Below are 26,717 nucleotides of genomic sequence, written 5' to 3'. Positions count from 1 at the left end.
CCCGTACATCAGTGTCGCTAAGCTCCGAATCTCAGCGTCTCACTCCGTAGCTGAAAGAGCTGTAAGTGTCCTGTGTTCCCTGAAAATGTCGGTCTCTCCACTCACAATACCAGTTGGGTGCTTTGTAGCTAGGAGTTGGACCTATCTTTGGGGTTTCTGTAGGCTGGAGATAGAGGGCAATTTGAGGGTGGGGTTTTGGAGACCTTGCTTTCTCAACCAGTTGCTGTAGTTTGGCAGATCCTGAATTTTGGGGGGGGGGGGGTCTTAAAATAGTGCAGGTTGAACTGACAAGACAGCTGGAGCCAGGATAGCGCTTGCCTTAGAATAGCAGAGTGTTGCCATAAACCAACTGATTAGCTAACCCTTCACCAGCCCACGCTGTCACCCTCACATATGCTTCTCCTGGCCTACAGAGTGCCTCTACATCTACTGCCTTGAAATGCTCCCCTACAGACAACCAGAAAGTGTTGTCTGTTTACCAGCCAAAGTATGTGATGTTGGAAACCCAGATTTATGGTACCAATGCTTGATTTGATCACAACCTTTGTTTGGCAGGTGTAGATATGGTTGGCAGGGGCAGTTCTGCGATGAGTGCCAGCCCTATCCGGGATGCGTCCATGGGACCTGCGTCAAACCTTGGGAGTGCAAGTGTGAGAAGAACTGGGGAGGGCTGCTGTGTAATAAAGGTGAGGAGGGTAAAGGTAGAGGGGTAGAAAGTAAAGCACGGAGGTTCTCGGTTCTGGCTCCGTCATGATGGAATGACCCCCCACTCAGAACTGCTGAAACTGCGCACATTTAAGAAGGGTCTGAAAAGTCACCTCTTCCAGACTCACTTTGCCCATGATCTCTCAAGGTTATGTATGGTGTAAATGTTCGTGCACCATAACTTTATGATCATGACCAGATATGTCTTTACACAGCCACTACTCCTGTATGTATGTAAATGTTTGTGTACCTTAAAATTTGCTAGGTGATCAGGAATAGTCTGTTTCATGTAGTTACTCATGTGATGAACATAGTTTCCACCATGTGCACCAAACTTAATCACGTCTCCAGTTATTTCTTTCTCCTAATGTAATACACAAATTTGTACATTGTTTTGGTGAAAAGTCTGCTAAATGAATAAATGTAAATGAGGGGGATGACACTGGAGTGTACCCCAAGACAATCCCTTGGTCCTCTATACAGACTTCGGTTGGTGTACTAAACTAGCCTTCTGTTTGTGCAAAGATCTGAATTACTGTGGGACGCACCAGCCTTGTGTGAACGGAGGGACCTGTATGAACACAGAGCCAGACGAGTACAACTGTGCCTGTCCCAACGGTTACTCTGGCAAGAACTGTGAAATCGGTAAGCAGGGCACGACCAATGCATCCTTGCCACCAGCACACTGCATTGCTCACAAAGATGTATGTTGTTGCCAGGCCCATCGTGTGAATTCCTGTGGGCAATAACTGGCATGCAGCCTTTCTAAAGTGCCATTTTGCATCTGACCTCATATCTGCTTATCCTTCCCACCCCTGCAGCAGAGCATGCTTGTGTTTCCAACCCATGCGCCAACAAAGGAACCTGCCACGAGGTGCCTGATGGATTTGAGTGCCACTGCCCACCAGGATGGAGTGGCATCACTTGTGCCATAGGTGAGTCCTGGAGCACTAGGTCCATTGGCCTGTTGGCTGTCCTCAGCATCAGTGTTGCAGACCCCTGCTTCCCCGTAGCTGCAGGAGCAGATGTATTCCTCTGCTGGTGGGCCCTGTCAAAGTGCCTGCATGCTGGGTGCACAGCTTTAGCGCAGGAAGGTCTCCCACACTGCAGGGTCTCTCCAGTGTTCTGAAGTCAGCATCAGGATTATAGGGGGGAATGATTGTGACCAGAGGGATGAGACTAGACAAGGGGATTTGCATAATCCCTCCTCTCTTTGAATCAGCCTGTGTCTGAGTATTTGAAGGAGGATGAGCTCCTGGAGGCTCCGCCTTATTCAAGGATGCTCTAGGTGTTTTTACCCCCAGCTCACCCTGCCCCCCATGTGCCTGCTCTGGTGCCCCCCTCCCAGTCCAGCCTCTGTGCTGAGAGCTCACAGGGGGTCTGGGACCATGGCAGTATTGTCATGGCAACATGGGATCTTCTGCCAGAATTCCCCCAACCCCCACAACTCATGGAGTTGCTAGGGTGGTGCCTCTCTCTCCCTCATTTCTCCATGCTCTCTGCCCCCACCCCCAATCAACTTCTGCCTACCTACTTGCCACCACAGAAAGCACTACCCTGGAGAGAAATGTCTTTGTGCCTTTATCACAAGTGTGAGGATTGGGGTTTAATGGCTGTTAATCTACTAGACCTGGATTAGTTAAAGGCTAATCATGTTATAGTGTGAAGTCAAACATGTTTGTACAAAAGCATAAAGCTCTTATCTGGAGCAGTGTTAGTCAGTGCCTCTGTTAGCAAGTACGCTCTCTCTGGGGGATCAGCTCTGGGGCCAGTATCTGCACAGCTTTGTGTGTGTGTGTGTGTGTGTGTGTGTGTGTGTGTGTGTGTGTGTGTGTGAGAGATCTGTCCAAGTGTTGTCCACTGATGCCAACTTGACTTTTCAGACACAGATGAGTGCGCCTCCAACCCTTGTGCCCAGGGCGGCACCTGTATTGATCGTGAAAACGGGTTCGAGTGCATATGTCCCCCACAGTGGGCTGGAAAGACCTGCCAGATAGGTAAGAACAAAGGGGCTGGGTCTCTGCCTGATGGGTGGGTGGGAGTGGAGCAAAGGTTGAGGCTTGATTGCATGTTTTATTTAATGCAATGTTTAATCATGGGCTGACAAGCGGCCAGCCTGCAATTGGGTGTGTGCCCCTCTCACCATATTAAGCCCACTTTACAGTGGATTTCTAATTCGAACCAGCTGCATGGAGAGGGTTGGGTGTTGCCGGAAACCTGATCCAGGTGACTTGAGTAAAGTTATAAATAATGCACGGCCTTGCAACTGCTCGCCTTGGTACTAAATTTACACTGGGCAGTGGGGGTGTATCTCTGAGTGTATATCAGATTGGGGGTTGGGCTTATGTCTTGGGGGGTGGGAGGACATTTTACCCAGGTCCTACTAGAGGGGCCAGGATGTGTGGATGAAGGAGAGCAGGAGAGGAAATGGCTTGTAAGCTGTAAACAAGAAGAGCCCCCCTGGACTCAGCTCCCCTTTCGTCCATTAGACAGCACCTGAACACTAGCGTTGGGTTTCATGGAGACAGGTGCACCTCACAGAAATTATTTGCACATGGATGGCCCTCCCTGAATATTTTAAGCCCTAATGAGAGCGAGGTCTTTGATGGGATTGGTGTTTGAGCCCCTTTCCTTGCCTGATTTCTGCTGGAAATGCAGGGCTCTGGTTTCCACCCCCCACAGCTTGTGAAAACACAATGGTGATGAGATGTGAGACTTCTTTGTGGCATGGTGCACAAAGGGTGGAATTGCGTGCACCATGCCTGTTTTGAATTCCATTATGGAGTTTATGAAGGCAAGCCTAAGGAAAGTTTTAGGGAACTTCTTATGGTGCATCACATGTGAAGAGCATTGCAAAGCTCTTTGGTGGATGACTGATGTAGGGTGGTGGTTGGTGGTGGTGCTGGTTCTTAAGTCTCTCTCCCTCTCTCTCTCCCCACATTTTTCTGTCGCACGTGTCTACTCCGCAGATGCTAATGAGTGTGTGGAGGGGAAACCTTGCCTAAATGCTTACTCTTGCAAAAACTTTATTGGTGGATATCATTGCTACTGCTTTCCAGAATGGACCGGACAAAACTGTGATATAAGTCAGTACCTGTATTCGCCGTGCCACTGTCCTCTTTGCATAACTTCCTGCTGCAACTTGCAGGACACCTTCTTCTGCGCAGCTCTTGATCAGCAGTCACTGTGCTCTGCAGCTAATTGAGTCAATCTTTGTATCGTCTTCTCAGCTCCACTGTTCATCACAAAGTCTAAATGCACATGAGACCTAGTTGGAATGAAACAAGCACTTGAGAAGTGTGTTCACTCTGGGTGATCTCTTGCATGTTGTTTAATGGCTTTCTCTTCTGCTATTTGCCTTGAAGACTAAACTGTTAACATTTGCATGCTTGTATCTTCGGACAGCATGATCCGTACAGTCAATGCTCTTTGTGTCTGGTAAAACGGTCTCATTCTTTCTACAGACATCAATAGCTGCCATGGACAGTGTCAGAATGGTGCCACCTGCAAGGTCAGATATGGGATGTCCTTTCCCACCTTTTATATTATTACAGCTCAATTTTACTTAGTAGCAGATATACTGATGTGATCATGGTCTTTCAAAATGCCATGTTAGTCTTGCATATTAACTTCTATTCAGACATCTGTGGTGTGCTGCTGTACTTTAGTTTTGATCATAGCTATATTCTCTCTGGACAGGAGGGTCCTAAAGGGTACCAGTGCCTGTGCCCACCAGGCTTTGTGGGTAAACATTGTGAGATCCAGAGGAACAAGTGTGCCAGCCTTCCCTGCCAAAATGGTGGGCACTGCCACACCCTGTTGGACAGCTTTGTGTGCGACTGTCCGGTAGGCTACTCTGGCACCATGTGTGAGGTGAGTGAGGGGTTGGGCGGAGGTGGTGAATCCTAGCTGATAGTCCTATGGTGCCATTGGCAAGAATGGAAAGGGTAGAATATCACTAACTAAACTAGTCTAGCGCTAGCAATACAGCATTATCCGTTTTAAATATAAGTGTGGATGCAATTGAATCCCCTCCCAAACCTGGAACCTTTTGGTCACAAGCCTAGTTTTTTTCCAACCAGTCCCTAAACTGCTGCCTGGAATCTGTAACTGCTCAATGGTGGTAGATCTGGAGAGAGATGGGCATCTCCCCTGTGAATGATTACCAGCAATGTGCCTCTGAATATCAGAGGTAACTGCAGGAGTAAAAGTGTCCCCACAACAGCAGATGTGTGTTTATAAAAGGCTTGGATGTGTGGAATGTTCTGACAAGGAGCCAGGAGTGTTGGCTCACCACACAGCCTAAAAATAAGGCTGTTATAGATGAAGTAACTTGTATTTGGGGCACTCTGGCTGGTGGTCTTTTCTCATGTCCTGTGGAAGGTGATGTCTACTAGTGAGCTGACAGTAGGTTCCACCCTTTTGTGTTCAGGTGTGCTGTGGATGAGGTTTTGATAAGATAAGAAAATGATTCCTGGAAGTGGAAGGTGTTGTAACACTGAATAGTCTTATTTTGGAGGGGGGACTGGACTTGGTCTTTGTATTTATCATTTACATATCCTAGTTAGAGATGGAGCATGATCTCTAAACTCATAAACGCAAGCTGTCAGAGAAGACGCATCCGAGGCTTGATGAGCAAAACCACCAAAGCATCAGGTGTACAAGCAGAGTCCATCCCTAAATCCAGATTACTCAGTTTAGCTTTAAAGGACCATGATTGTGCTGCTTATTTATGTGCCATATCTCAATTTTTTTCCCCCTCCCTGTCCCTCCCCATTTTTTTAATGATTTTGATTTGGCAAAAGCAGGGAATGTGGAGAATGTGAGCACATGAATGTTGCAATGGTGGCTTGAGCTGTTGCTTTTTAGACTGTTTCAAGGTGGGGGGGTGGGTGCTAGTAGGGAACATGTCCAGCATGGGCCTCATGTCTGCACAGTAATTAAAAGTGAGAAGCTGCCCCATGGTCCCACAGCCCTGCTAAGGAGTTTAGGCATAAAGCAGATCTCCATTTAAAGAGCTTATAAGTGGAGGGCATGGCTTATCATGGTGTTTATCTCATGGGTTTTAAGTAGGATTGGAGCTCCAGGGCTTGGAACAGACATAGGCTAACATTTTACTCTTTCACTGCATCTCTCACCACAGGTGCGGAGTAATCCCTGCAGTCCAAACCCTTGCCAGAACAAGGCTGTCTGTCACAGTCTTCTAGATGACTACTACTGTGCCTGTCCTGAGGCGTATGAGGGGAAGAACTGTTCCAGCCTGAAGGACCACTGTAAAACCACACCTTGTGAAGGTACAAGCCTGTAATTCTCACTTCTGTTGCTTTTTACTTCAGAATGGTTATTTATGCATTTATTTCAAGTACAGATTTTCTGCAGAGGGTTTATGAGTGTATGCATTTGTAGTGATTGACAGCTGCACCATTGCTGTGGCAACCAACACCACAGAGGAGGGGGTGTGGCATATTTCATCCAACGTGTGTGGTCCCCGTGGTCGCTGCATCAGCCAGCCAGCTGGCAACTTCACCTGTGCCTGCGAGCACGGCTTTACTGGGACCTACTGCCACGAGAGTAGGTCTTTGCCTTCTGCTGTACCCCCTGGAAAGGCAGTCATTGGGTGGTTTCTTCATCACCCAGTCTCCCTATCTCTTCTGATCTTTCAGACATCAATGATTGCCTGTCGAACCCCTGCCAGAATGGAGGCACCTGTATCGATGGCATTAATTCCTTTCAGTGCTTCTGTCCTGATGGCTGGGAGGGAGATCTGTGTAGCCTTGGTGAGCTGGTTCTTTACTGTGCGTGCTGGTCTGCTGGCAGCATATTTTTACTGTGCTGTAGAGGGACTGACACCCTATGCCTGTTACAGATGTGAATGAGTGTAGTCGCAACCCTTGCAAGAACGGTGGACACTGTGTGGACCTGGTCAATGATTTTTACTGCAAGTGTGCTGATGGCTGGAAGGGCAAGACATGCCATTCACGTGAGTGAGGGCCTTGACATGCATACATGTTTGAATGCATTCACATAACTGCTCACAGCTGTTTGTGTCCCATAGGTGAAAATCAGTGCGATGTCAGTACTTGCAGTAATGGAGGTACATGCTATGACCATGGTGACACCTTCCACTGCGTCTGTCCCCCAGGATGGACCGGCAGCACCTGCAATACAGGTGAGTCCGGTCAGGTGGAGCACACTGTTGTGCTGTCACACACCTCTGCTCTGAGGAGTCTTTGTGGATTTTAACATTTCCTGCCCTTTTGTCACTGACTAGCGGTGGATTTGCTATGCCAGTTGTTTAACCTCTGTCCCTCCCCTTTTTCATGGCAGCCAAGAACAACACCTGTGCATCTGGACCCTGTCAGAATGGTGGTACCTGTGTTGGAGGAGGTGATGCCTTCACATGCATATGCAAGGATGGCTGGGAGGGACCCACTTGTGCACAAAGTATGCCCCCTCCCTCTTCCCCAGACTCTTGTGTCCCAGATCTGGAACACAATAGTAGTGGTGGTGTGGCACTCTTCAGTTAAGATATGAGTTTAACATGTTGACTGACAGCTCAATATCCCACTTTTTTTTTTTTAAATCAGGGCTTAGATAAGCCAAGTCGGTAATACATTATGAAGCTGTAGGGATCCTACCTCATGAATCACATCCCGTCAGAATGAAATGGAAAAGCATAAAGTTAGTAGTTTCCATTGCAGAAACTATCAATGTTCTCCATTTGGTTTATTTTGGCTTTCTTCTATGGATGTCCTGTAGGAAGTAGCAATACTGAGCCATCAGTAGCTAAATTTAACACCTACTGAACAGTAGCCTTATTTATCAGCTGCACTAGATCACAGTAGTAATTCAACTTTGAGTGCAGATGTGTGAACTACACAAGTGCGTGAGGAAAAGGTTTCCTTTCATTCAGTTTTTCTCTTCTTCTTGCAGATACCAATGACTGCAACCCACATCCATGGTAAGTTTGGTTAAACAAGCCCTGGCTCTTTGTCTCACTTGAAGAGGGTGAATACTTCTCAGACTTGCCAGGATGGTTGCTACTGTCCTATTTCCAAATGCACCACCCCCAGTCCTGTCTCTCAACACCAAGGGGGGCCTGCATAGCTATAGCTCATCCAGTTCTATCTGTTCTACAGCTTGTTCAAGGACTGAAATTTGTAATGCTTTTACATTACTGTTAAACCCAACACAACTTGGTGTTAGACCATTTACTAAGCCACTTGGTTATTTGTCCATTTATGAAGTTGGGTGATTTTTACTGGAGCAAATCAGGGTAACTTCAAGGGTAATACAGTTGGATTGGGATTTGAACATAGAATTTTCCATTTGGCAAACCAGTGATTAATGACACTACCTGCTGGCCCTTTAATTTCATTGCTAAATCAACCTTTAAGCTGACAGCTTGGCCACCTGAGCTTTTGCTAATCGGAGAATGACACAGAAAAATGGAGGGTGGGGACTATAAACACCCTCTCTGCAGTTATATATTTTTGAGCCAAGGTCCTGGGAGTGGTCATGGGATGTGGGACCTTGCTTGGAAGATTCAGTTCAGTTTTTAGGGTATTGATAAATAGGATCGGTCTTTGTGATACCGGCCTTCCTGTCCTATGTCTTGCCCTAAAGACCCACTTAATCCACTATTTTATCACAACCAGTCTGGTGAGTTTTTGTTACAAGTTGCCATACATTTGCTTGCTTTCTGCAGCTACAATGGTGGCATCTGTGTGGATGGGGTCAACTGGTTCCGCTGCGAATGCGCTCCTGGATTTGCAGGCCCGGACTGCCGGATCAGTAAGTACCAGTGTATGTTTGTGTGCGTGAGATGAGGGACTTGGAGAGCTGTCAGTTTGGAAACCTGTTTTCAAAACTTAGATTTTGAAGCTTTTTGTAACCTTTGACTTCTGTAAGCGGAGAGGTCAGATGAATTATTCATTGACGCACCCCCCATTGCTCTCTTTACCAAAGAAGTGGATCCTTTGTTTCCCCTCATCTTTCTCGATGCCAGTCTTTCTTGACTCACTCTTAAAGGGACATGTTCAGAAGAAACGGAGGGACTCATTCCTGCATGTGTTAGCTTCATTACCATGGGAGATGGGACTAAGGGTCCCTTCCATGTCATGAGGCTCCATCTAGGGTTGATCAGTCAAGTTTCACAAATTTGCTGTTGATTGGGGGTGTTTAATTTATTCAAAGAGATTACACATGCAAGTGCCCTGTTATATGATCTCTGATCCCCCTCCACCCCATGCAGACATTGATGAGTGCCAGTCTTCACCTTGTACTTATGGTGCCACCTGTGTGGATGAGATCAATGGGGTACGCTGCATATGTCCCCCTGGCCGAGCCGGGCCTCGCTGCGAGGAATGTAAGTAACTTGCCTTCAGGAAGCAAGAGACCCGAACTTTCTTGCTGTATCTAAATCACTTGCACTGTCCAAGAAGTGCAAGCCCCATCTCATTTTTGTACTCCTGCATTATTCTGTTCAAGTACTGCGTCTCTTTTGCTTTGTAGACTTTGAATAGTCAGTTATGTTTTGTACTATGCATATTTATGCAAGCATGTTTAATAAAACATGTATAGTATATTGCATGGCAGTAGGGTCCTACAAACAGCACACTCCATGCATATTTCTGATACTGCATACTGATCCCAGTTTGTTTCCTGTACAGTTGTAGGCCTTGGGAAAGCTTGTCGGTACTTGGACCTGCAGTATCCACACGGCAGTCAGTGGGATGAGGAGTGCAATACCTGCCATTGCATCAATGGAGATGTCAAGTGCACTAAGGTAGGCTTTTCCCCTCAAAACAGTGAACGCCAAAGCTTTTACTTTGTTTGAACAGCCCTATGCTAAAACTGCTTTTCCTTAGCAGGGTCATTCTTGAAGCATAATGCACTCGGCTAGGCAGAGTACATTCCAGGCTGTATGGCAGTCCGTTGCAGTTGAGCAGTGCCATCAACTTTTTGTCAATGCTATGCCTTCCCCCAGTTGCTATAGTCTTAGCTTGCCCTTTCATTGTTGGATACCTGCAACTGCATCTTAATAGCACAAACTATTTTCATGGCATTTAACTGATACCCCATTTGATATTAATGGGAACACTTGAAACCATACTGGCTTTTTTTTTTTTTATTGATGTCTGAATGCATTCAGAAAACTGACGTTGCAGAATCCTCTTGCCAAAGATTGTGTGTGTGTGTGGACAGTTCAACATCCGCCTGTGTTGCGTTCGCAGGTGCTCTGTGGTCGTCTGCCATGCCTTCTACAGACCGCCCAGGGGCATGAGCAGTCCCACTGCCCCAGGGGACAGGAGTGCCAACAGCATCAGTTTCTGACCTGTTTCTCACCCCCGTGCCACCACTGGGGCATCTGCTCCTCATCTGACCCCCCAGCCCCCATAGACACAAAGTGTGAGCCTAGGAGTGATCACTTGGACAGCAGCTGCGTTAGGATCACACTCATCTTCAGCAAGGACAAGGTTCCTGTGGTGAGCCTCTTTCAGGACTTCCTTATCCAAGACACCAGCAGGACTTGTCCAGCGGAGATGTCCATTCCTCAGGACAAAATCATATGCGTGTCTTTCAGTTTTTTTTAATGCTGTTGTCAGTCAGTGAATTAATCACTAGTTAATTTTGTGGAATAGGTGATTTAATGAACTGCTGAGGTAGAATATATCAGCTACTTGAATGTAAAGTAGCATCACTTTTTGCTTATCCCTGTGTTTTTGTATAAAGTCATGTTTTCACACATTTGTTGGCTCCAGGGCACCACTGTTGAGAACATCTGCACAGAGCTGAGGTATCTGCCAGCAACTCGTACCGTGGCAAGAGAGCACTCCCTCTTGGTGCTGTGTGACCTCTCCTATTCCAATCCTGATGCTGTGGAGGTGGCCATAGTGAGTTCACTTAATTATTTTTGTGGGTGAATGCATATGTGCATCCCCCCCTCATAAATTGTTTAATGCTTCTGTACTCATGCTATTACAGAACATTTTTCTTCAGGATACATTAAGGAATAGGTCTGAAGGGTTTGTCTGCATATACGCATTTCACGGACAATATAGCATAATCTAGAAGTTCTTAATTTAACTACTTAGATTACTGACTGCTGGCTCAGTGAACAAAAGCTTCAAAGTTTTTTTTTTTTTTTCTTTCTTGCTTTTAAAAACCCACTAACACATCTGTTACACATTTAGCCAGCTGGGAACACCTTACTACTTGCTGCCTGTGCTTGAGCCTGTGTGCATGTCAAGGGCCTCACTCTGACAAGTTTAGTTTGGCCACCCAGGTTCTCTGCTTTCAAGCCAAACACAGGGGAATCAGCTGCTACAGTGCACAGATCCCTTAATGGATGGAAATTAGATTTTTCTAGTTTATGCCATGTTTCTGGGATTCACCAGAGGGTCTGTATGATCCTTACTGCCCCTGTTTCAAGGCTGTGCATTTGCCCGTCTGCCGCACAGTGCAGTTACATCACAGTATCTGTCCACCACATCACAGCCCGTCTGAGCTTCTGTACATTCACCAGTTGCCTGCCCTCTGATCTGGTCTGAGACGTAATTATTGTGAATGCTAAAATGATGTGACATTGGTGTTTTGGGTGGAAGCTTGCTGCAGGTTCAGCATTGAGATAAGAGGGGACTGAAATGTCTTAATGTCATGTGATTCCACAGTAGAAGTGCATAAAATCCCAGTCTAACCCCTTCTCCTTCCAAAGTCCTTCCAGAACGAGCAGGACCACACCCCAATCCAGGAAGTGGCCAGCACCATTGTAAACGAACTGTCAAAGCGCCACAACAGCACCATCATGCTGGCTATCGTGGAGGTCAAGGTGGAGACCCAAGTCATGTCCCCGTCAGTTGGTGAGTTAAACGGTTTATGTGGGACTGTGGCTGGTGAGGGGAAAAATTTCCCTTTGCCAAGTCATTCCCCCCCTTGCACAAATTATAAAGTACAGTATTTATTGCAAACATTAAATGACTGCACTTTTGCAGTATTTCATATAATAAGCTGTGAATAAAAGCAAAATTCAGGCTTACTACATGTGTATACCAGACTTTTGTAATCCTAGTAGTGCTTATTTGCAAGTCCATGCAGCTTCAGTTAGAGGGGGAAAAAAATGGCAGTATTGTTGCATTTCCAGTGTATAGGTCATAAACAATTACTGTATGAAAACAGCCTTTGTTGAAGTGAAACGAGTATTTGCATTTAAGTTGGCTGACACTTCACTTACATTAAGCTACTTACAATTTATTCATTTTATACAGCTTGGTGACTTTTACAGGAGCAGTTTAGGTTAAGTACCTTGCTGAAGGTGGGATTTGAATCTGTGACCCTTGGGTCCGAGGTCAGCAGCTGTAACCACTATGCCATCAGCTACCCACAAGATAGTTTAACTGCCTTTAGCAAGGTAGTTAATTTACTGAGTTCTCAAACATGTATGTCTGTGATGCAAAGATTTTTTTTTTATGGCTTTTGCATGTTGCAATGCTAACATACTTATGGTTTTAATTTAAAAACACAATAGACAGTGGACTTGTACTCCTACTTCCCCTGCAGCAGTTCTTTTGACAGGGTCCACCTGAGTTGCACAATAAAACAGGTTGGATTTAATTCCTGTCTGGGGTAGCAGTCCAAATGTTTAAAGCCCAGCTTCTCAGAAGGTAGCTGGAGGGAATCATGCCATTACTTGTCTAAACATTTTGTTTGAACTAGAATGCTGAGCAGGTATTGTTTGCTGGGATGGTTGTGTTCTGGTATGTACATGGTTTAAGATGGCACTTTTTATCCATATCTTCTTTATCTGCTTATTCACCTTAGTATTTGTTTCTGGAGAAATTCAGGGTAAATGCTGAACCTCATGGGTACCACAGGAGGGTGGTTCTTAGGTGGGCAAATCCTTAAGTATCGGTGTAGCATGGTCGTCTCTGATGCAGAAGTCCTAAGACCATGTGATTGTCTTTCCTGGCTTCTACCAGACTACTTGGTGCCTCTGTTGTGCGTGCTCTTCTGCGTACTCTGGCTCTTCTGCATCGCCATTTGCATCTGGTGGACCCGCAAGCGAAGAAAAGAGCGTGAGAGGCGGCGCCGAGCACCAGTGGAGGAAAGTGTTAACAACCAGTGGGAGGTGCTGAGGCCTGTGGCACGCCCACGCTCCAGAGACAACCGCGATGCTCCACAAGAGTGCCAGAAGCTCATGCTCTCCCATGATAGGACTTGTGATGGGGTGGCATCTGAGGGGGAGGAGCTGGAGACGGGGGGGATGGAAGTGGACAAGTGTCCCCCCCTTAAATACTCAAAAACTGCCATGCAGGCTGTCTACTCAGCCCGAAGCCCCCCTCTCAAAGGACCTCACCGGACGGCCCATAGCCCCAAAGACAACCGTTACAAAAACATCAATGATTCCAAAGGCAGCGAGGGGGTCAAAGACCACTATGTATGAACCAGCATTAAGAGGGGAATGCTCCATATTATTTTCAAAGTAATTTTTATTTTTTTTCCTCTTTGTAAATTATTTGAAGCTCTGTGGGAAAAGCTCAGAAGACTGCTTTTGATATTCACGTTATTTTCTATGTACAGTACAAATAAATAAAAGCTTCTTTTTCTTTTTACCAGAGGTGAGAAGAGGCCAGATTTGTTTTCAATGTTAAGAGCATGGAACAGGGGAAAAAGGAGAAAATGGCATTGTGTTGTGTAAATTTTTTTTTTTTTTCTTTACAGATTTTTTTTTTAAATGCCAGGGCGCTGTCTGTTTCTCTGGAGGAAATGATGTGGCTTTCACGATGTGTTCCACAAGGCACGGTCTTGGAAAGACATTGAAGAATTGTCTGTTGACAGCACTCTTCTCCCATCACCTATATTACTACTACTACAGCCAGCCACCTAAAACCTGCCTTACTGTGTGCATGGCAGGCTCGAAGGGCTGTGGGAGCTTCAGGTGTTGTGCCTTTAGAGTGGCCTTTGTATCATCGCTTGTCTTCTCAGTAACTGCACGAAGATCTCAGTATTGGTATTAGTAGAAAGTGCCTTTGGGGCCCTTGGCCACAGTTACTAGCACCCACACAAAGGGAAACCTGACGCTTTAGAACTCTTCGTATCACCGCTAAGGTATTTCATAAACATTGTACATATGTATATAATAAAGGATCCGCTGTGTATATTTGAATTTAGTAACTTAAGACAATTCATTTTTTATTTTCTTTTTTACAATGCCATTCCTTTTATTTATGTGTAATGACAATGGCTGGTTTTATAACAGTCCAAAAGATATACAGCATCCTTCTTTACCTTAAAATCATCCATATAATCATTCATTTTTGTTTGTTTTTGGTTGCTTTATTTTTGTAAAGAATTGAAACACTAAATGGTTGTTTAATGCGTGCCTCCGTGTTTGTTTTGCTTCTGTCAGTCCCCTATCCTGCCTTTGCTGCTTGTCTTTGAGTTGACCTGTGAAAGTCCCAACAAAGGGTGAAGGCTCTAGCCTGACTAGCTTTGCTTTGTGACAACTAGAATGTGTACCAGTGCATTTCATTTTTTTTCTTCTTCCTTTGAAGACCTAATGAAGGGAACAATTTTTTTTATTTTTTTTTTTTTTCCTCTGAGCCATTGTGTTAGTGCAGTTTCTGCACTGTGATGGCAAGGTATACCAACTAAAAAAAAAAAAAATGGATTACCTCAGTCACAATGAATATAATTTTCTATTTTCTTTCTGATGTTTAACATTGCTTCACTTGGACATGCGTCTTGTTTTAATATTTGGCATGATGCAAAATAAAGGAATTAAAATGCTACCTGCATCAGCTGGTAAACCGAAGTTAAATTTGCCGAGGGGGAGAGGCAGGGTGGGGAATGAGGAGTAGTTTTGTTCAGAAGGTTTGTTTTGCAAAGTCCATTCATTCATTCAGTGAGATTTTATGTAAATAAACTTATTTATTAAATTTTTCCCAAGTGTCCTTCAAAAAAACCTTCAGTACACAGAGAAAACGAGCACGTTCTAGAAAATGCAAAATTTAGTGTTATTGCTTGTGTATAAACTTACTGTAAAACAGAACTGCATGCAGTTTTTAGGAATGTACTAGAATTTTGGCCACTATTTCTAAACAAGGGTGGAAGAGAGATGGTCTGCCAGGGCAAGTTTTCTAGGGGGGTCTACTATGCTCTGCAGTGTTTCGCATCCAAAATATTCTATTTTATACCAAAACTCTGCATGAAACAGCTGTATGCTACATTGCTGCGGATTTTTTTTTTTTTTTTCCCTCCATCGCTTATCAAAGTGGCAATGCCTTCCTGTGTAGAGTCACGTTGCCTTCGTTAAAATCCATTAGCGTCACTGGAAAAAGAAAAGCCTTAGCGAGACCTCCATCTCGGATGTCGCTGCAGACGGTCCTGGGAGCTGTGTGCCGCCAATGACCTACTTGAGTTGACTGCAGCGGTGGGGAGGGGTTCTGGATCAGGGGCCTGCCCATGTCTCGGAGTTGGTGCTGCAGCTGAAAGCCAACACCAGATTCCTGGAATGGCTGGTGGCAGTCAAGGTTACCACCCCACATAGGTTTGCACACATTTTATCCTGTCTCCGGTGTTATGTGCACAGACTGGGATGCTTCCATGAAAACTGATGTTTGGTTGCTCTACTGTTTTTACGGTTGTATTCCAGTGTGACTCTGGTTCCTTTGAATATTGCACTGAGTTGTGCGTGAAGTCCTATGAATGGTAGTGTGCTCGCTCTAAAGTAACGGTGCTGACAGTGCAAGGTGCCTTGGACAATGGTGTCAAAAAGCTGGAATCACATCTGCTCTAGGTAGCTTTGGTATTATAAACTGATCTAAACATGCTTGGCCTTACCTCAGATATTTTGTTGAGAAACTGGTATGTTCATAGACTTTTGGACAGTCTCAGGATGCATCACTAAACAGGCTACTCATCTTGCCCTCTGCAGGAGTTAAAGGGTGCCTCTTCTGTTTCTGCCCTTGACAGAAAATGGGACCCCTCACATGTCATCTGGAACCAAGAGTAGAGTAGAGTAGAGACACCATGCAACTGCTGACGTAGAGAACAGATGGCAAAGAGATGTTGCTTCCCAAGCTGGAACATCTCAGAAGTGGCCGTAGTCGCTGAGGGAGTGCATTTGTTGTGTCTGTACACAGCAGATGGAATAGTTGTGACAAAGACAGGTTACTTTGGGTGACCCCCGACCGTTTTGTGAGCTGCTTTGTGGGTGCAGTGTTTTCTGCTGAGCCAGCGAAACCAGTACCAAGGACTCGCCAGGTTCCCGCTCTGCACTTCAAGCTGGTGGAGCCTGACTGCTTCAAACCCAGCCAAGAGAAAGAGACAAGCTGGGTTGTTAACGCTTTGCCAGACACCAATCTGCCACAGACAAGTGCTGCCTAAATGTGTTTGTGGCAGTTCAAGGTCAACGGTTCCATGCACATGTGAGGAGCTGCTCCAACCATCCCAGTGAGTTCCATGCACTTGGGTCATTGTGAATGAAAGGGGGGTGGAGGTCACGTGGGGGAGATGTTTAAGTACAGCCCTGCTGAAAGAGTCAACATGGACTGTAGGGAGTTGAGTTATGGGTGTGGAGCCACCTTTACCTTCCAGGCATGGTTTTTGCCGGTGTTACAAGACAAAGCACATTCTGCACCTTTCAGGGCTTGCCCAAACCTAGAACACCCTGCTCCCGGTGTAATTTAGCGCCACAAAGCCTGGAAAAGTACATAATCTGAGCAGTGTCGGGGTTAATTTCAGTGCGAGTGTGTCCGTATGCAAAAGCAAATTTGATCACTTTAACGTGACTTTTCTCCAGCGTAGACACGTTCTTCCCAAACCAGAACGGCAGTTTTACTCCAGTTGTGCCAACTTGCTCGGACAATGTGCAAAGCAATAGCAAGAAGCTATTGTCTAGAGTAATTTGTCAGTTAAACATAAGAAAACGGTTATGTGAACGGCTGGGGAGGAGAACTCCATTAGCATCATTTCAGTGGAGAGAAGCCCTTTACTTGTACCATAGTTATGTGGTATGTGACGGTGCTGTTTTTTTATGCTGGGTCTAGAATTGCAGAGAGTCTAGTTTATTTCTGGCCTGCTGGAGTAGAGACATTGAGTAAGGATGGCTGCCGTCAAACGGGTGTGTTCCATTCGGGTGCAAAAGGCCAATGAATTATCACTGTTCTCCTTGCAGCCCTCTCTGGAAACTGACCACTTTGTATTCCTTCAGACAGGTCATTTGGCACCTGCTCTCAAAAGCATTATCTTTCATGGTCTATTGAAGACTTTTAATGTGTCATCAGGGTTGTTAGAAAACCATTACACCCAACTGCTGGCAGGTAAAGGATGTGGTTGACGAGCATTTTCTGGCATGTTCTGAAGACTCCCTGGTCGTTAAGCTATATTACGACTGTGGGTAGAATGCCACATCCCCAAATCTTATGTTATTCTATCCTGGGAAAGCTTCTTCACTCGAATCTACTGAAATGTTGTTATGGAATCACTTGTTTTAATGCTGTCTTGAAATCTTTCATTTGGAGGATTCTGCTGCCTGGCGGTTCTACCAGTGTCTTGTTTGGTGGTAAAACATGGCTACCACAGCAACCGTCATGAATGGAATGGGCAACCGCTGGACTCGGTACAGGCGTGGCCACAGTACTTGCCACAGACCATTGCGGTTAGGGAGGGTACTCTGGGTTTTGTGGAAAACAGGCAGGCCACGATCCTGTCTGTGGTATTGAAATGAGATGCAAACATTACTTTAAAAGGAGCAAAAACCCATAGGCACCTCCAAGCATAGGGTTGATAACGTTACTCTGCTCTCGTGACCCCAACAATGCCTAATATCCTGCCTATCTTCGTCATACCAGGACACAGCATAAACAACCAAGAAGAATCACAACACAGACTAATTACATCAAGATCACCTGTTCAAGGTACAAGTTTTGCACCCTGTGCAAGTCATACATGCAACCAACCAACCAACGTCTACAACCGCTTCTCCCAAGTGGGGTCACGGTGAGCTGGAGACTAACTCGGTAAGACACGGCGCAAGGCCGAAGGGGAGGGGACACACCCTGGACAGGACACCAGTCTGTCAGAAGGCGCCCCCAGCAGGGCTCGAACCCCAGACCTGCTACACAGCAGGCACTGGCCAAACCTGCCCCCTCTAGCAATGGCTACTCTAGATATGTACTGCGATCCTGTTGAGCGGTCTTGCAGAGATGAGGTTTAAGTGGCGTTGTAATTATTAATCCTTTTATACATCAAAGTAATCTTACTGTATCAATTCAGGGTAAGTCCATTGCTCATGGGCAGTAGGTAATGTGTCAGTCTCATATTGTCAGATGGTAAGTTTGAGGCCAAAGTAAGCAGTGATAATTTTTTGCAGTCCTATTCCTGTTTCCTGGCTTACGAAGGAGTAACTGGCTATGTGTCCAGGAGGTGATACAGGATGAGCGCTGCTTTGGCTGTTAAGCTATCGTGGATCGTACTTGGACGACACTGGTCTCGCACTGAATTGGTATAGCAGTCTGCTCCATCATACCTGCTCCTGTGACCATCCTTGCTTGTTTGCTGCGATAGAATGTGCTCCGGAGTCGTACTCCCGAAGACATCTATATTTACCATTGTCTGTACCGGAGGCTTGTGTCACTCTGCAGGAGTGAAGTTCTTCTAGGAATGTATCTCAACACGCTTCTGCTGCCTGTCTTCTCCATCACCCCGTTACCCTGGAAACCTGAGCAGAGAATTCACATTCATAGAAGGTTAGATGACAGAGAGGTGCTCTTGGGCTAGAATGTCATTGTCTCGGCTGCTGCCTAAATGGATCGTTTGGCAGGGCGAAGGATTGACACGCATCACGATACCTCACAAACCCTAGGGTTCCCATTATTTACATACCGAGTACACTTATAGATACACGTCTCCTTAATTGCGCTTTTCTGCCGTTAACACTTAAGGCAGTTTCTTTTCACAAAGTCACAGCAGTCCGCAATTTTCCCCGCGCATTCTATCTCGGTGAAACATGCATGTTGAAACTCAGCCAAAGCCTAAAACAGTTTAAACACGCTCTCCTGTAACCTTTCCCGGTTATCTCGTGCATGGTTATATGTAGGTGTGACAGAAGCGTTCGAGGGAAACTTTTTGACGTAGTGCTCTGTGTGTTGCGCAAGCCTTTGATGTAGTGTAAAAATCCCTCTTGCGCTCCATGTTCAGTTACACGTGTCCTTTTGTCAGCAAAGTGTCCGCCTTATCTCGACTTTGACCAATGACTCCGATGCTCGCTTTTAGAAAGAAAGGGAGAAAGGGCACATTTACAGTAGCGTAATCCGCTTAATGAATTATAAGGAATAGCTCTCCAGTGACTCTTCTGAATAAACATGCTCTTTTTCCCCCTGGAAGCCATGCTTAAAAACATGCACTGGTGCCAAAATATTTTCCTGAACAATGTACTCTCACTCCCTGTATAAACCAAGTGGCTGGCTGCCATTACTCCCCCACAAGGGAAATACTTGGTGGCAAGTTAAGACAGGGGGCAGGTTGGTATCGATGGTAATGCTTAAAAGAGAAAGCAAGTCCATTTGAGCATGTCTGAAGTGACGTTTCGCAAGCAATAATCCAAGAAATTCCAGAAAATAAAACGTGAAATTTGAGTGGGTTCTTGGCAAGATGTGCGCAGTTTGAGGTGGGTGGGGAAGGCTGTTACACAAATAGCAATGGTGGCGACAAAGCTTTTGATGGATTTGTCCTGGCCGCATGCCTCACCTGCCGAGATGAGATCTTTGGGGTCGTCAATCACTTGTCTTCAGGTGGCCGCTCTGCCTCCGATCGTAAGCCTGCGAGTCTGTCTGCACCCTGCTCGTACACCTGCCTGTCAGTTTGTTCGTGCACCGGGCCTCCTGCAGGTTGCTTCTGAGATGGTCCATACTCATGGAATGCCTCCTGCCCCATGGCCAATAAAAGTGAGGGTGGTGGAGCGAAGCCAGTAACATGGCGTGCTGCAGCAAGGCCATCTTGGGTTACGCTGGCTCGCGCCCCAGCTGCTTTTGCTGCATGCCCGAGTGGGCACCCACTAAGAGCTGTGCAGATGAATCCAAGGGGTGCAGCTGTTTGTGGGCCTGAACAAACAGCAGCTCAAGGCAGCAGGTCTAAGGACATGTGTTTGTTTGCTCCCCCTCCTTACCCTTTAACCCCCTCCCCACAGCTTGCCTTGCTGTAGGAAGCCAGCATGGCTGGGGTTCTTACTGAAGGCCTTGGCTGTCAGCGCTTTTGGATTGTTTACAGGGTTGGCAAGAAGTTAAAGAAAAGTTTTGAGTTTTGTTATGCTTTATACATTCGGTTTTTTCTTCTACAGCTTACGGATTGCCGATCAAGCAACAAATAGGATTTGTCACAATATGTTTTCCTGTGGTTGGAGTATTTGTGGAGTATTTATGGAGTCTTTACTATTTTAAACCCTTGCTGTACCCCAGGCAAGGGGTCATGGAACGTTGCCTCACTGTGCTGCTTTCCAGAAATGGGCGTAACACAATGGGGTGAGGGCTAATCTGGTCCCCTTCCATTCCAACCCCTCTGATCCCTGTTTGCTTCCCCACAAGGAACCTGGTGGATCATTTGACTCGCTGCCAATGCACAGGGACTGCTCAGAATCCCACTTCTCTGCCTTCCATTACGGCTTCACTCTTGTAGACTCCAAGGTGAACTGCTAGCAGTTTCTACATGCTTCCCCTGCTCAAGTTCAGCTTTTCTGCCTTGTACCTCATTACACTTTTGGGAGTCTACACCTTCATGAACCCCTAGGCTTACAACTCCTGGTCAAATCCTGCTATTTATTTTGTTACACTATTGTCAAGAGGAAACATCTCCTAGATACCAAAGGAACTTAGCAGTTCATGGACAAAATGAGGCATTTTCGCTATACAGTCCTGGCTTCCCTGGAGTCCTGTGTGTGCTGCGTAGGGGAGCTTCTTTGGCTTTTGTGGGACAGTGGTCCACAGGAGGTCTAGGCCAGATGTACTCCACCCAGGAGCTAGTGGAGGAAAGAACAGAGGAGGATTATATTGCTTGGCCTTGTGCTTCAGGGCCTCTCTGCACTGAAAAAGGTCAGGGTCTCACTGGCAGTCAGGGCCATACCACCTGCAAGCCTTTCCAGGAAAATGATCAGTAATGAGAGCAGGTATGCTTGTCAGTGCTGTGTTTTATTGTTTGTTTCCAAGGCTCTCTTGTTTGTCTTGAGTTCTTCTCTATATCCATAATTGTCAACTGAGTACCTGTGTCCAAAAGAAAACCATGTCTGAAAAGGCCAACTACTAATGTAGGCTACCCAGGTCAATACCAGGAGACTGGTAGTCATCCCAGCCATGTGGTTGTGCAGCAGCCGGGACAGAGATAGCACAGAGCTTGGGGAACTGAGGATGCCAACAAAAAGTTGATGATTAAACTTTCACTAGGGGTTATTCTGTTGAATAAATGAATAATATGTTAAAATCCAGAGTTTTTTTTTCTTAATCTCTAATGTACATACATTCCAGCCTCGATGCCAGAGCTAGTTCATGGCAGTGTTTCTTTTGTCTCAACTTTCTTCTTGGATAGTCAAATCTTTCCTCTCAAGATTGAGTAGTCGTAAATACTCAGAGCTTCTCAAGGTTAGGCATGGGATAATCGGGGAATCATCTTTGGAAAAGGTTTCATTCAAGTTGTGCAGCCCAGTGTCAGCAAAATGTTTCCAAAATATACCGAGTTCTTGAGTTTCAAAGCTTGTTAAAACACAGGGTCTCCATTCTTTTACATCAAACTAAGCATTAAAGCTGTGGTGTAAGCCTTGGTATTCAGTGACAGTTTGTACCACGGTTTGATCTTTTTTGTAGTCTTCTAACGTACTGGTGCTGCAAGTCCAACTGAATGCATTTTTGACTCATGTCATATTTTAAATGAAATTTTATTTTGTTTTAGTCCAAGCCACCTACTGTCACATGCATCAACCTATCTGCCCCCTTGGGGAAAAAGCCATAGACTTCCATGGAAGGTCACAAGGCACAGCTGGGAGTTGCTCCCTAATCCCAAACCTCGCCATCAGTATTAAGTGCAGCCACTATCCTCCACAGTAATGAATCCACAATGTATCAGTCTCCCTGTGGCCATCTCATTCCACTCCCACAAGAAACCTTTCACAATAGGCGTGGGACAAAACAACACAAAAGGCCTGAAATTCTATTCATCCTGTTCATCAGCAGCCTGCTCCGAGAGGCGATTGTCTCTACCAAGATTAATTTCCTGAAAAATGTAATACCGTCTAAATAACTACTCTATGACGGGGATTTGGACTGATCTTATGAACAAGAGCACAGCCATTGCTAAATATCTGCATTTAACAAGTGATAAAAATAAAACATCAACTTCCTACTCCAAAAGTATGGACAATTTCACAATACAGAATTGTAGAAGGGATTCAATCAAAGGATGAACTGAATCAAACGAAGGCTCTTGGGTAGGCCAAAAATGCATAGCACATCTTTGAACTACGACTTAGTGTCGTTAATCAGTATTTAGTGACATACACTGGTATCAGTAATTGATTCTGGTGCCTCAATGTCTTTTCTGTCGCGCAATGTCAAACTAAGAGAATATGAACTCTTTCTGAGGTGGGAATGTTCTGAGAGCCTGTGATACCGAGGTCAGAAAGCGAAGTGCAGCAAGTATATCTTCGAAAAAAATATAATTATTTGGACACAAATGTTTGTGTAGGTAATGTGCACACGTAATAACCCGGTGGAGTGAGACAAACTACGCTGCCGAATCTCTTGGAGTAAAAAGACAGTGGGGAGCTGTAATTAGGGATTCACTAATGGCGGACACACCAACGCCCTCTTCCCAGTGACCTTTCATTGAGTGAGCATTGTGTTGTGTGATTTGCTTCAGTTTCACAGGACAAACAGTCTGAAAGTAATTTAATGGAAGTCAAAGCACCGTTCTAGAAGCTTACACGGAAGGGCTGGGGATGGTGGACCAGCATGCAGTGCAGTAATCGCTGCCATTTCATATTTCCGTCCTGCCTGGGCATGCACTGCTTCTGCTCCCAGCTCTTATTCCATGCTAGCTTCTATATATCATTCTCAGTCAGGACTCGGGTTCATCCGCACTGTTCGAGGGAGGTGCTGTGAGGCAGATGTGAGGACATGGGGGGGTCGGGAGCTTTTGACAGCTGAGCAGTGTTACCTCAAGCCCATCCCTTCACCCACGGTTCTTGTGAGATGCCCAGCTGAATTGTGCGTTAGACCCATTGTTTTTCCCAGGGGAATCGATGAGTCCTGTCGTTCTCCCGCGGTCACCGTCAGGTGCTCCCTCCTCGTGCCTTTGCCCTGACACGAGGTCAGCTGGAGAACTTTCTGGAACTGCCTTCCAGGAAGCGATAGGCACGTTAGAGGTGAGGAGGACGAAGCCGTCGATTGCCGATTACCGTTGTGAATGACTCCACATATTTGCAATGTGAGCCCAGACATGTCTGTAATTGTGTAGCCTGCAGTAGTGTAAATACGAACTAACCTGCCCCGCTGCTGCTGAGGCAGCGCGTCCAAAGGAAAACGCACATTTTTTTTCTTTGCACTGAAGTCAGACTTGCATGACTCGAGGCTGTCTCTCGCAAGCTAATGTTACGTTCCGCTAGCATTTTACCCACAAAGACCCGAAGCATGACAGAATCCCGACTGAAGAGTCAAACTAAAGGAACACCTCCCAGAGCTCATTTTAAGCCCGCAATTGCCTCAACCGCATCTACGCCCCCTTACAGCTGCCTTGTGTGTCAATGGAAGAAGCAGTGGACGCTGCATTTCCCACAGAAGTTCATTTCTGAGGGAGGGCGCTGACATGAAGAATTCATTGGCAGCTGCACTATTGCAGCCACTTTGCAGAAACAATGAACTCCAGTCCTGCATACTGACACTGGGTTGGGCCCCTGTGCTTGGACGTGACGGGCTCATCGGCCAGATGTTGTGTTGATGCAGCTGTGCTCACAGGGGAAGGAGTGGCAGCTCCGGACAAAAGAACGAAAGAGTTATTCGGGAGTGGTGCCCCAAAGGGGGCCAGAGGCAGGCGTTTAGCCCCTCCTTGGCCGTGCGCTGACAGGAAGTGGACGTAGACATGGAAACGGGACACGGGGGGTTGCACTGTGGCGGGATGTGTTTGATCTTCAAACATGTGGGGATCTGTTGAAGGGGTTCCATCCGCTGGGTCAGGATGGGGCTCTTCTGTGCTCCACAGGGAGCTGGGGGGGGGGGTAGATACAAAGCAACAGGAAGATCCTGGGGTAGCAGGAGCTCATGTTGGCAAGCGCTCCTGTTGGCATTGACCAAGCTTTAATTAGGCCTTTTATCTCGGCTTGAACATGTGGCTCTGGCTCATGTCTCCGCAGTGAGGCTGGGCAGTGGGTGTGGCCCCTCCATCTCACGCAAAGACCCTCCGATACACACGGTAAGCTCACATATTCCTACTGACCCATTGTTAGCACACTGATGCTCGTTTTTCGCTTGCAAAGACACTGCTCGGGTTCATTGTTACCCACATATGTAGTCCAGTGTGAATGACACACACACACTTTCTGACACCGCTTGTCCCAAGCAGGGTTGCAGTGAGCTGGAGCCTAACCTGGCAACACAGGGCGCAAGGCTGGAGGTGGAGGGGACACACCCAGGATGGGATGCCAGTCCATTGCAAGGCACCCCAAGCAAGACTTGAACCCCAGACCTACCGAAGAGTAGGCCCTCGCCAAACCTGCCGCACCCCCCATGAATGGTTCTGCTAACCAAAAATAATCAATATTCTTTTCTAACAGGGAGATCTATATTTTATCTGTCGCTGAGAGTCAACCAACAGTAATCTTTTTGCTGTCTGCGCAGGGAACTGTGGGAAATGGCTCAAGGTCAGCCCTAATTTGTTCACTCAAAACCTAAAGCATTTCAACAAGCGAAGCTGCCTTGCCCGACTGCCTCTGCTGGCCTGGTTTTGGAACAAAGAACCCGGGTCAACCCGTTCGAGCCTTGAATCATTTCACACCGGACGGATCCCATTTGGATGCCTGTGAGGACGTGTTGAAGGAGGTGGGTTAATTTCATCTGCAATCAGAAATACCCAGACTGAGTACTTGGGAAGGAGCTTAGGGAAGGATGGGTGGCGAAGGGTGAATGGCATCATTGACAGTTTCTCTGTAGGAAACCAGGATCGTTAGTAGGAATGGATCTGGGCAGTAGATGCCAGCTTCCCTGTTGACAATCAGCCCCACCTCCATCCCCCCACACCGTTTAGGTTACACGAGCATGGGGCGAACTGGAGGGGTGGTTTATGTGTCAGACGAACGAAGTACGCGAGCTGCTTGCGACACCAACGCACGCTGCCAATGATCTAGCAAAAATAGGTGCTGAGCAACTTACCATGAGGAAGCAAGGCAAAGTCATTAGGTGGAGGGTTCATCCCTGTGTTTCTGGGTCATTGTGTTTAAAAACAGACTCGTCTCATGAGGTCAGCCAGTTGGGGGAACACCCTGGCTTCAGGTTCACTGGCGTGGGAACCATGCGTTGATCTGGCACACAGCATTTACAGAGCGGTGCTACCCAGCGCCGGTGCTCACATTGACCGGAGCTGCATCCATTCGCCCTGGATGTGGTTTGTCCAGCAGAATCACACCTGCAGTGTTTAGCTGTGTAAAGCCCATGTCCTCCACTGGTTTCTGCATCTGAAAACCAGGAGATCGAATTAAATGTCTTTGGGCCAGTATTTCCTGAGTGATTAGTCCGAAGTCACTTGAACATATATTGTATGTAAATTGGGGACGTGTTAAGTTCCATCAACTCAAATCTGTCTCATGCTTTCATGGGACGGTATAGAAGTTTATGCATCATACCCCCAGACACAAATACATTGATTACAATACACCCATGTCTAAGAGGAGTGGGAAGCCACCCTGTCAGCAAATTCACATTAATAGGGGGTCAAATAACCATTATTTCTTATGAAAAGTGTATAATTTGTTCCCTGACAAAGAATACGCTGCCTAATGTTAAAAATTTAATACGTTTCATGCATGATGACAGCATATTTTGTAATATTTGTTAAAAATTTTCTCAATTCTGTTACTTATTATAGAAATTATTGAAAGTAGGGCTGTGAATTGTGCAGGAGATGGAATGATTTCTGGACTGCCAATGTCCTCTAACCATCAGGGAAACACTTTATTTATGACCGCATACTGGTGCGCAGTTTATTAAAGCTGTATATGTGAGTCAAATAGTTTAATACTGACATGCTTATGCAGTTCATTTGTAAAAGTTAATGGATCCGATATATATTTTTTTTTGTGCATTACCGGGAAGAATGAAGTCACGCTTATTAAGCCGTTCGATGAAAATTGGGTAAGTAGTTTTGTAAGCCCTTGCTGGTGCTCTTCCCCTCTGCTGGTGTAATTGGCTCGAACGGCGAGGAGGGCAGATGAGCGGCTCACAAGAAAAAGCTGAGCTTTCGCCAGGCACTGTGATGACATGCCGAGGAGCACTGTCTCAGCAGCCCCCCACCTCCACCCTGCCTCCGCAGACTTGTGCGGGAGCAGACAGTCACTCCACGGCCCATGATGACGCCAGCTCTACATAACCCTCTCCTCCGGGAATGGGCCGTTGTCAGGGCCGACATTCCCTTGGTGAGGTAATAGCTCTGGTCTTCTGGGAGGCGTAAGTCTCCCAGAGTCCTTCTTGGTTGGTTGGGGGGTGGGAGGCACCTGTGCGCTGCCCTGCCACCAGCTGAAGGGGAGACGGGCAGAAGCGCCTGTCTATCGAGAGCCGACACCCTCGTTCCCAGGGGGAAAAGCTGATTAAGGCAACGTCTGCGTACTGGTTCACACAGGCTGGGGTGCTCAGCACTGTTCCCAGGTGAGTGAGGGACCATCATAATGATAGTCATTAAAGCACCGTAATGCAGTAATGAGCTGGTCCTCCCTGCTCCTCGCCACTTGACTGCTTTAATTACAAAGCAGGTCTTGGTCACGT

At 46.4% G+C, this 26,717-nt stretch overlaps 1 protein-coding gene across 2 annotated transcripts in view; it reads left to right on the top strand.

The window, feature by feature from the left end:
• The window catches only part of jag2b (jagged canonical Notch ligand 2b), a 31,785-nt gene extending 17,220 nt beyond the window's left edge, over positions 1-14,565 (top strand). Inside the window, exons 6-26 of one of the 2 annotated variants that reach the window (XM_029258417.1) lie at positions 556-686; positions 1,231-1,350; positions 1,527-1,640; positions 2,589-2,702; positions 3,675-3,791; positions 4,170-4,216; positions 4,405-4,578; positions 5,849-5,999; positions 6,112-6,276; positions 6,369-6,482; positions 6,572-6,685; positions 6,761-6,874; positions 7,033-7,149; positions 7,639-7,666; positions 8,414-8,499; positions 8,960-9,073; positions 9,378-9,493; positions 9,942-10,193; positions 10,470-10,601; positions 11,423-11,567; positions 12,684-14,565. In XM_029258417.1, coding sequence (XP_029114250.1) covers positions 556-686; positions 1,231-1,350; positions 1,527-1,640; positions 2,589-2,702; positions 3,675-3,791; positions 4,170-4,216; positions 4,405-4,578; positions 5,849-5,999; positions 6,112-6,276; positions 6,369-6,482; positions 6,572-6,685; positions 6,761-6,874; positions 7,033-7,149; positions 7,639-7,666; positions 8,414-8,499; positions 8,960-9,073; positions 9,378-9,493; positions 9,942-10,193; positions 10,470-10,601; positions 11,423-11,567; positions 12,684-13,147 — 2,929 coding nt within the window. In that variant the 3' untranslated portion in view covers positions 13,148-14,565. The remainder of the gene's footprint in view (positions 1-555; positions 687-1,230; positions 1,351-1,526; positions 1,641-2,588; positions 2,703-3,674; positions 3,792-4,169; positions 4,217-4,404; positions 4,579-5,848; positions 6,000-6,111; positions 6,277-6,368; positions 6,483-6,571; positions 6,686-6,760; positions 6,875-7,032; positions 7,150-7,638; positions 7,667-8,413; positions 8,500-8,959; positions 9,074-9,377; positions 9,494-9,941; positions 10,194-10,469; positions 10,602-11,422; positions 11,568-12,683) is intronic. The other variant, XM_029258418.1, reaches the window with a different exon arrangement.
• The last annotated feature ends 12,152 nt before the right edge of the window (positions 14,566-26,717 follow it).

This window comes from Scleropages formosus, chromosome 15 (genome assembly GCF_900964775.1).
Source record: "Scleropages formosus chromosome 15, fSclFor1.1, whole genome shotgun sequence".
NCBI classification, from domain to species: Eukaryota; Metazoa; Chordata; class Actinopteri; order Osteoglossiformes; family Osteoglossidae; genus Scleropages; species Scleropages formosus.
This window is presented reverse-complemented; position numbering and strand designations above follow the sequence as displayed.